We start from the raw sequence: 10,169 nt of genomic DNA, 5'->3' as shown, positions 1-10,169 counted from the left end.
GCACGTGGTACTGCAGCATCAATTGGAAATGTTTGCTAGCAATACCTGCTCTCTCTTGCTGGAAAAAGGATATTTCACCTGGCACTACTTCTCCAATCAAGATTAAAAATACAGGAAGGCCATTTGAAGCTATGGCTTGCATGAAATTCTCTGTGAACGTTTAAAGGGGAGAGTAGTCCTAAACTCAGTCTCCCTTCATGAGGATGATTTTAATCTTGGGCCACTGAATAAAGAGGCTTTGAACTTCTGCTTTCATTTTGGTATGAACACTTTTTGGCAGAGAAGAGCACTGCTGTCAAGACGAGCCCAGGCTGAAATCACTGTCTTTTTAGAAGTAGTATTTGGAGTCTTTTTTTATGTAATGGCACTCAGCTGGGATGGATCTAAACCAGTGTTTTGACATATAATGATGGCTTTCAATCAAGGTTTCTCATATATTGACTTAAGCAGTTGCTGAGTGGATATACTTGGGATAGGTTTATAAGAATTGGGGAAAACAGTTTACTTTCTCAACGTAACCTTTTGTAGTGCAGATGAGTTCTTGATTGGACCCAGGATTGTAGTTCTTACACTCTTAATTTCAGTATTTGTTTTTAATCTTTATCTGAAGGTTAAAGTACCAACCAATGAAACAAACTAGCTTAAATAATGCAAGTCCCAAATGTAGCATTTATTATTCAGGAGTGTATATAGGCAGATGGTGTGGTGGTTTGTTCCGCACCCCCCCCACCCCCCATTTTTTTTTGGTGGAAAATAAGGGTGTATATCTTTGAGGAGTCATTTTAAAGAATTACCATACTGCATTTGTGTTCAAACTGGAATGCAACCCAAAAAGTAGTACACAAAAATTGTGTACTAAGAGGCACAGATTTCGGGAGGAAAAAAGAGTGTTTTGTGTATGCAAACAACATGTAAACAAGTGTAATATTACTTGTGTTAAATTGAATTTACTGTTCTGGTCACTAGAACTTCTAGGCTTGAAACCAACTTACTCTGCTTTTCAGCTGCCAATTTCCTGACTTCTAATTAGTTGCTGAACCCAGGGAGTAAGTAAACAGAAATAAGGAAAATCTCTGCATTTGAAGAAGCTACAGCTGTTAGGATCAGAGTTGAACATTTCAAAACATGTTATTGAACTGATTGGACAGTCAGGTGCTCTGAGTGTGTCTTTGAACTGTTACTTGCTAACACCTGTTGTTTAATAAAGATTTAATTTCTTGTAAGTTTATAGAGACTGTCAGTTTCTACAAAAGCAAACTGTCATGGGGGTTTTTTTTTTAGATTTCATTTAGAAAACCATGTTCTCTTTATTTAATCATTAAAAGTTAAGCATTCTTCTGGGGTAATTTGAGGCCTGCAGCTTGATTCATATAAGCTTTTGTCATCTGTCCAAGATCTTATCCCTTTTCCTCCCCAGTGAGACAGTGAGGACTGTTTATGCCTGGCCAGCTGAACAGCTTTACAGCCTTGAAAGGTGGAAGAATGTAAAGAAAGAGATGCAGTAAGGACAGTAGAGAGAATTGCGTGCTGCTCTTCGCTACTTCTCATGAGGCAATAAATCTTCCTAGCTTGCCCTAGTTGGTTGATTGTTAAGACGTTGACGACACTTCCAAATGTATGGCAGAGATGGTGGATAATAGTACTGCACCTCTTCAAGAAGTCAGTCTGCTGACTATCGGAAGTCCTTCTGCCTAGAAAACTTAACTTTCTAACAAATAAAGAATACCTTTGGAGTATATAACAGCTCTGTGGTATCTGTCAGCAATATTGCCAGACAAATGGCTAATACTGCAGTTCAGTCAAAAACTCTGTCATATGAGGTAGATGGCATTGCATGTACAGACTTTTAAAAAAAACAACCACCACCACCCCCTACCAAAAACTTAAACTATCTTTGGTTTTGATTTACTTACTTTGAAGTTAGATAATAACTTTCAGAATTTGGATGGGAAACTTTTTATGGCACCTGGAGATTTTAGTTAACTTTGCCTCTCACTGAAGATGCATATACATGGGACCACTAGGAATATTTTTGTTTGGTGTATGTAGGCTTACTCATCCTGTTTCATGTTCATTATACTGATTATTTAGTTGGCGTGTGATAATGTTGTAGCATGATATGGGGGGTTTTTTGCATGACATCAGCTTATGTGGACATAGTGCTTCTTTTTTTGCCTTCAAAAACTGAAGACTTGTCGCAGTGAGTGTGGATGGAGCTCTAGACATTGTTTTGTACATCTTCTTTAAAAAACTTATGACCTATGTGCTTAGTTTGGGTTGCTGATTTTAATTTTTCTTCTCCGTTTGCTTTTTCATATATTTTCCACGTATTTGTGCCAACCAGAAGCTTGTAGTAGAAATGTTAAAATTGGTATGAATGGAGAGTGAATGGGAATATACACACACGTGTGCGTGTGAGCATGTGGAAGCACCAGACAGAATGAAAAAAAGGAGTCATATGAAGGCGTGTAAATCAACTGGTGTTGATACCTAGACTAGCAGGTCATTGAGGTCACAGACCATCTACACGAAGTTTCTGAAGACACTCAGATAAGGAAAGCAAGGGACAGCATTCACACAAATTAAAACTAGGCTTAAACCATTAAGGTGATTGCAGAAGACAAAGAACAAGGCTAGAGCCTTAAGACATCCTAAGGAGGAGACAAAAACAATCGATAACCTTTAGTGACTCACAGAGGAGGGGCAGCGTGGAGAGAGACAATAAATCGGGAAATATGCAAAAGGAGCACATGGCTGCCAAGCGAGGAAGAATAGAGAAGTCCGAAGTACTTGTTGATAGCCAGGGTCCTCTGTCCTCCATATTGCTGCATGGAGTCCTGACCAGGCTTCCTGGATGCACATCTTTGCAGCTGAATGCTGGACAGACTATTTGGACGTGTGTCTCTGTGCTTTTGAGTATGTGGTGTGAATGGTGTGAAATGTGTTTTCTTTTAAAATAAAATGACCTTCCCCTTATTGTGATTCCAGTACAGAGAAGACACTTGTAACCCGCTTATGGAATATCTGCTCAGAAAGTGTGGTTTAACCTCAGTTGGCAACTGAGCACCACACACCCGCTTGCTCACTCTCCCTGTCCGTCCGTTGTCGTCCCCGTCCCCCCCACCCCCCGGTGGGATGGGGGAGAGAATCAGAAGAGTAAAAGTGAGAAAACTCGTGGGTTGAGATCAAGTCTAATAATTGAAATAAAATAATAATGATGATAGAATATACAAAGCAAGTGATGCACAATGCAGTGCCCCCCCCCCCCCCAAACGATGCCCAGCCAGTCCCTGAGCAGCGGCCCCCCAGCCAGCTTTCCCCAGTTTATGTGCTGAGCGTGACGTCACATGGTATGGAATATCCCTTTGGCCAGTTTGGGTCAGCTGTCCTGGCCGTGCCCCCTCCCAGCTTCTCGCTGGCAGGGCACGGGAAGCTGAAAAGTCCTTGACTAGTGTAAGCACTACTTAGCAACAACTAAAACATCAGTGTGTTATCAACATTATTCTCCTGCTAAATCCAAACCACAGCACTGTACCAGCTACTAGGAAGAAAATCAACTCTATCCCAGCTGAAACCAGGACAAAGCGGTAGCCTTCAGGGCTTAAATGTGTATGAAACTGTTTCCCACTTTCTTAATGTTTGAAATGCCTAAGGAGTTTAATTTCTTTTTGTATTGGGTCTGGTGTACAGCCAAGGTAGCCAACCCACCACATTTTTGGAGTTGGAATTTAATTTGTGTCTTTTCAAAACAAACAAAACCAAAACAAACCCTGATAAACTATTTAGCATTGCTTAGTGAAATTTAAGACTGTTCCTCTCTTGGTAACAGCTTGCTACTCTATTACCATTGAATTAATGGCACAAGTTGTTTATCTTTAAAAATGTAGATCCAAGTTGACTGAGAAGGTGAAGAATATAAGGTTATTAAGCAAGCCAAGACTGTTAGTTGGATTTTTTTTTTCCCTAGTTGATACCTATATGTTAAGTTGATACTTTAATTATTTGTGAATACTTTTTTTTTTGCATGTTTTACCAATTTTGTGGATTAGTCTGTTAAGTGAAAAAGTTGCCATGCAGGAATCTCATTACTGCACCCTCTTGAAACCTTGACGAAATTCTCCTTTAGGTATTGCTAATGCTGACAACGTGCTGTAATGCATCCAACTTTTTATCTCTGAGGAAGACAATTTAATGCTTTTGTGTGTGTGTGTTTTTAACACTTTTTTTCAGGAAGGACCTTTAAGACCTGTACTTGAATGCATTGATCTTGTCAGTAGTGAGGATGAAGAACCTAACAGCAGTTCTTATGTTCACGTGAGTATGTTGTAATGTATTTTGGGACCTCTCATTTGAATAAAATAACTAGTCTCTTGTATTTTTTCCCATCAGTTACTCTTCACAAAAAACTTGTTAGAGGTATTTTTAACAAGTAATAAATAAATAAACCAACATTAAAGTCTCTTCATTTTTACTTGCTGTTGAGTCGAAGGCAAGAATGCCAACACTTCATTTTTTCGAGAGCCATTTTTTGCCTTCTTGAAATGGACTTGGAACTTTTAGTTGGCTTTCAGTGGTTTTAGCAAGTGTGTCGAAGAAAAATGTCACTTTACAAGTGACCTCAGAAGTCAGTGTGTCCAGTCTCTAGCCCGCAAATGTATCTGGCCTACTCCCAGGCCTTTTCCTTCTAAAACAACTTTTTAGGAGCAGTTTATAGGTTGGAGGACCTTATTCTGATGACAACCTGGTCTTAATTCAGCCTCGTTCTTCATAATGCCTCCTAAGAATGTATGTGTCAGAAGCAGGCTGGTCAGTTCATGTATCCCCCAAGCTTATTGTGCTTACTCTGCGGGGCCTTTGAGAGGGACAGTGACTGAAAATGACTCTGCTAGAGTTGTTTTTGGCAGCCGTGGCCATCTCTTGACTTCTGTTTTCCAGTGTTGCACTAGAGGATGTGTAATAAACATGGTTCTTAAGGAAAGATGGGCCTTCTGTACATGCACAGGCTCACTCCACAGTGATGACTGCTAGAGCTGATCGTGTAGCAGGAGCAAACTACAGTGTATGGCCTATCCCTTATGCTAGAAAAAGCTAATCTGCCTTTCTGAAAATACCGGGCAATGTTTTAGAGCAAGAATGGTATCAGTTCTCAGTTTTTCAGATGGGCTGCATGTTGGCTTTGAAACCATTAGGAATTTTGTTTACCTACTTAGAAGAATTTACTTAACTTTTAATTTGTTGGAGACTTCTAGGACACCCAGCACAATCATCCATGTTCCTTCTAGTGCTTTGATGAGACTAACGTTGATGTTGAATTGCCTTGAATATGTAGGGGGGTGGGGGTTGTTCTGTTTTTTAACAGAAGTTACAGATACTGGTAAATAGGAAGAGAAAACTAGCAAGATAGATCATGGAACTTAGGATTGGAGTATCTGTACTGAATTATGTCCTGATGCTTGGGCATCACTTTTCACTGTATTAATGCCTGTTACTTAACAATTACCAAATAAAAGTTTAACTTTTCAATTGTAGAGAAATACAAAGCGTAAAGATCACATTGACTATCAGAAAGAAAGAGTTGCGTCAACCTTGGATCGTCTGGCACGCCATGTTGAAGTAGAAAAACAGCAAAAAGAAGAGAAAAACAAAGCCTTTAAGGTATTGGATGTATTTTGTTTCAGCAGCATTGCATAATACAGGCCTTGTAGTCATGAGTGTGTGTGTTTTCACTACTAACTAAATAAAAAGATTGGTGAGCCAGACCTGGACTTAGCAACTAGAGATTTTTGCTTCTGGGGCATCGTTTGAAACATAATACGGGCTTTGTCCCTTCAGTGGCTTTTAACTGATCAATTTGCTAGTCTTACTGCAGTTCCTAAGAGGGGGGAAAAACCCCGAACTTCATGCAAGCCAATGGCAAAAACTTGTTCTCTTGTTTGTATGTATAGCAGAGGGACCTTAGCATCAATTTTTCTGGTTAAATAATTGAAAAATAACAGTTATCAGAAACCACCATGCAGCAAACCTAGTTATCTGCCTGCTTTTGTCTGAGATTTTTGGGAAGCCGTTTGCCACACTAAATCTCTGTATCAGGTAATATTTTATAATGGCATAAAATTTTCCATGTATAAGGCAAATTTTAAAGTTGATTCCTATTAATTGTATTGTGCAACCATTTGAAAGCCATGGATTTTTTTTATTTTTATTACAAACTGGGAGGTGCAGTCAATAGACTTGAAGGTAGGCCTGCTATCAGTGGGACCTGGACAGCTTGAAGGAATGGGCTTACAAGAACCTTATGAAATTCAACAGGGACAAATGCAAATCCAGTATTTGTGGAACATGCTGACTTTGCAGTGTAATTTTCTGAACACTGTTAATGGCTTTTAAAGTCACATAATTGTACTATAGTTACAGCTTGTTACAGTCTACAATAGACTATGCAACTGTAATACAACAGAGTAAAAGGCTGTTAAATATAGTCCAAGGTAGTCTTGAAGTCCAGAGGCCTACATCCCTCTCCTGTCTCCTCCACTTAGAATTTGGTAATCTATTAATGTCTCCACATACAGTTTTTCAACTGTAAAGTGGAGTCAGAGATAGCTGTGTAGCTTTTAAAGTAGTCTGAGAATGAAGGCTAAAAAATCCTTTTGTTAATGATGAATATTTTCCTGCTGGGCGGCTCCTCACTTCTCATCAGGTAATGCAATCTGCAGAATTATAATTACTCTTTAAAGTGAAACTGCCTTTTTTTTTTTTTTTTGCCTCGGCAGTGGAATAAATTGACTTTCTGGTTTCAATAATCATTTTGTGTTGCCTTTTTTTTTAATTTCATTATTATTTGTTTCTTTTTATAATCTTAAAAATCTTCTTGGTTATGTACATGCTTCAGAAACTTCAGTAGGTGCAGTAATAGTAAATTAATTGACGTAAACTGTAGCTTTCATTAGGGGCACGAAAATTAGTACTATTTTTCAATTTTTTTAATTGTTACATTCCATCTTTATTATGTTATATAGAAGTCAATCAAGTTGTAAGTTTCCAACCCCCCTGCCCCCCTTAGGTTTTTGTGGTTTTTTCCCTTAGGTTTTTAGAGACCCATATGTAAATTTTGGTATACATACTTAATCTTGAAATTTTTTTTTTTTTTAATTTGATCGCCACCTTGCCTGATATGTTTTCCCCTTCAGGAGAAAGTTGATTCCCAATATGCTCACGGGTTGCAAGAACTAGAATTTATTCGGGAACACAGTGACACAGAAGCTGCAAGATTATGTGTGGACCAGTGGTTAAAAATGCCAGGTAAGAATAGGAAGCTAAGTTTCAGTGATACGTTTTTTAAATTGTGCATTGCAGAATAGAACATGTGATAGTTGCATTGAGCAGTACTGACATTGAGCTTGCAGGTGCCTCTTATGCATAACCAAATTTGACAATATTAACTTTGCTAGAGTGTGGCATTTGAAAGTTCTTATACACTCACTTCCATAAAAGCTATTATTCTAACGTTTTGCTGCTTAAAAAATTCTAATATACAAAGTCTAAAAACCACTAAGGCAATGTTAACTACTTATATAAGCAAAGTTGCTAGAAGGAAAAATATTAGTGTTGAACTGTTGCTCAGGAAGATGTCTACATAAGTAAGTATAACTTCAGGAAATTCAATCAATTTAAAATATTGCCTGGAGGACCTGGACGAAGGGTGTCAAAGTGTTTGAAAAGTAATCCTGCTGGGGATTGAAGAGACAGATTCTTAAACTGAAAGAGCAGACTTACTGCAGTAGGATTGAGTTACAGTGCATTGTTAACTTGTTTTTAAGAATCGATACAACTTGATTTTTAAATGTGTTAGGACTTGTGTATTATTTTGTTTGTTTTCTCAAGCCTCTATAATTCAGATTCTGGATAAGTGCTTTGTTTGATAACACAGGTCTCAAACCAGGCACCATTAACAGTGGAAAAAGGGGTATTTATAAGAGGGCAGGTCAGACGCAAGTCAACAGCAGTCCCATATCTTGTCCTGTGATGCATTGCAACAGAGAGTTTGATAATGGACATCTTCTCCTAGGTCACCTTCAAAGGTAAGGACATAGTGCAAGAGCAAGAAATAATAATGAAAGAACATGCTTGAACTTAGGATGTCAGCATCAAGTCTACTTTAAACTGCCTATAGTGACAAAATTCCATTTGAGAGCAGATTAATATGTTATGGATTTTATATAGATGATGTGAGGAACTTCCTGGTTGGTTGTTTTTTTTTTTTTTTCAATCAGAATTGGTTTCTTCCTCTTATTGAGCATTTTTAATATTTTTTTGAGAAACAAGATTTCTGTTCTCCAGTTCTGTTATTTCTTCATCCAAACTTGAAAAAGAGCAAAAGGCTAATGTATACAACTTGATGTTAAGCTTTAAGATGAAAAAAATGCCCCTAATGAAGTGAAAGAGGAGCAAGAGCTATAGGCCAGACATCTGTTCATAGCTGATCATCGCTAGTCAGCACTCACTGTGTCTGGGGTCAATTCCAGCATATACTGCGTTTTAACTAGTGAATGTGTCATGGGGAAGACGGTAAGGAGAGAAGCTGAGGGGAGCGTTGTGGGTTAACCCTGCTAGGCAGCTCAGCCCCACACAGCTGCTCGCTCACTCCCCCCACATTTCGATGAGGAAGAGAATCAGAGGGTAAAAGTGAGAAAACTCTGGGCTGAAATAAAAACAGTTTAATAACTAAAGCAAAAGCAGCGCACGCAAGCAAAGCAAAATAAGGAATTCCCATTGGCAGGCAGGGCTTTATCATACATAACGGTTACTTGGGAAGGCAAACGCCATCACTCTGAACATCACCCCTTCCTCCTTCACCCAGCTTTTATTGCTGAGCACGGCGTCATATGGTATGGAATATCCCTTTGGTCAGTTGAGGTCAGCTGTCCCAGCCGTGTCCCCTCCCAGCATCTTGCCTAGCCCCAGCCTACTTGCTGGCGGGGCAGTCTGAAAAGCAGAGGAAGTCTTGACGCTGTGCAAGCACTGCTCAGCAGTAGCTGAAACATCTGTGTGCTATCAACACTTGTTCATAAATCCAAAACACAGCACCGTACAAGCTGCTACGAAGAAAATTAACTCCATCCCAGCTAGAACTAGTGCAGGGAGGTAAAAATAAATAAATTTTTTAAATCCCTCTGTAGGAAATCAAGGCTTTGTTAGTTCTCTTGCTCTTAAAAACAGTATGATTCCTCTGTAAAGTGGTCATTATAACAGGTAAGCTACAGGGAGAATCACCTCTTTACAGGATACTTCAACTGATACAGTTAATAGGGGAAGTGAGGAATTTTACAGTTAGGTTCATTTGATAGGTTCTTGTCCAACAGCTTCAAAAGACAGAATTTTTCCCATTAAAAAAAAATATTGACTATTTAGAGGGGACTAGTTTGTTAATTATTTCTTCCTTTCCAGGTTTGATCATTCTCCTTGTGACCCAACAGTCACATTACATGGACCCCCAAATAATGCTGTTGCCTGTGTGATATGCTGCAAAAGATTTTCAACCTCTCAGCAGTACAGTGAACATCTTTTATCTAAGGCAAGATCATAAGGATAAGTAATTCTCCTGACTGAATGTAGTAGAGCATTTTCAAGATGTATAATTATGCACTGATATTTTTTTCCTTTTAACCCTCTTTCTCTCCCCTCCCTTCTTTTAGTCTTCGAGATAGTTTTTCTTATTCTGCTGTATTTCAAGCACCTGGTGTATCCTGACAGTACTCCCATTAGATCTGGCCATTAGGTTGTACTTTACAGCGTACTTTCAAGAGGACCATAGTTCTGTTTTGAACCTCTTGTCCCTCTATTGGTGCTGTTAAAAAGTATTCTCTTTTTTTGCATCTCCAAAACTATGAAAGATAAAGGTGAGAAGTTAGGGTGAAATAAGTGATGGTAAAGAGAAGCGGCAGAAAGGCGATGAGGGAAAAAGAGGCAACAGAATGAGAAACTTGAGTGATTCAGATTCAACTCTTTCTTCTGTTTCCAGTCTCTGATAGATGTATTTGCTACTACTCACTAGTTAACTTACAGAAGAGAAAAGGATAATCTTAACATTTGAGTTTTGATTTGAATATAAGCTAATAGTATTTGCTTTTTTGTTGTTGTTCCTCCCTTTTCACTTCTTTTTTTTTTTTTTT

At 38.7% G+C, this 10,169-nt stretch overlaps 1 protein-coding gene across 1 annotated transcript in view; it reads left to right on the top strand.

The window, feature by feature from the left end:
- The window catches only part of LOC103924614 (zinc finger protein 451-like), a 42,499-nt gene that overhangs the window by 4,781 nt on the left and 27,549 nt on the right, over window positions 1-10,169 (top strand). Inside the window, 5 exon segments of the mRNA XM_009333171.1 lie at window positions 4,231-4,314; window positions 5,530-5,655; window positions 7,188-7,299; window positions 7,928-8,078; window positions 9,445-9,571. Coding sequence (XP_009331446.1) covers window positions 4,231-4,314; window positions 5,530-5,655; window positions 7,188-7,299; window positions 7,928-8,078; window positions 9,445-9,571 — 600 coding nt within the window.

Source organism: Pygoscelis adeliae, unplaced genomic scaffold, assembly GCF_000699105.1.
Source record: "Pygoscelis adeliae isolate BGI_AS28 unplaced genomic scaffold, ASM69910v1 Scaffold57, whole genome shotgun sequence".
Classification (NCBI taxonomy): domain Eukaryota; kingdom Metazoa; phylum Chordata; class Aves; order Sphenisciformes; family Spheniscidae; genus Pygoscelis; species Pygoscelis adeliae.
Note: the sequence above shows the minus strand (reverse complement) of the source record. Positions and strands in the feature narration are given on the sequence as shown.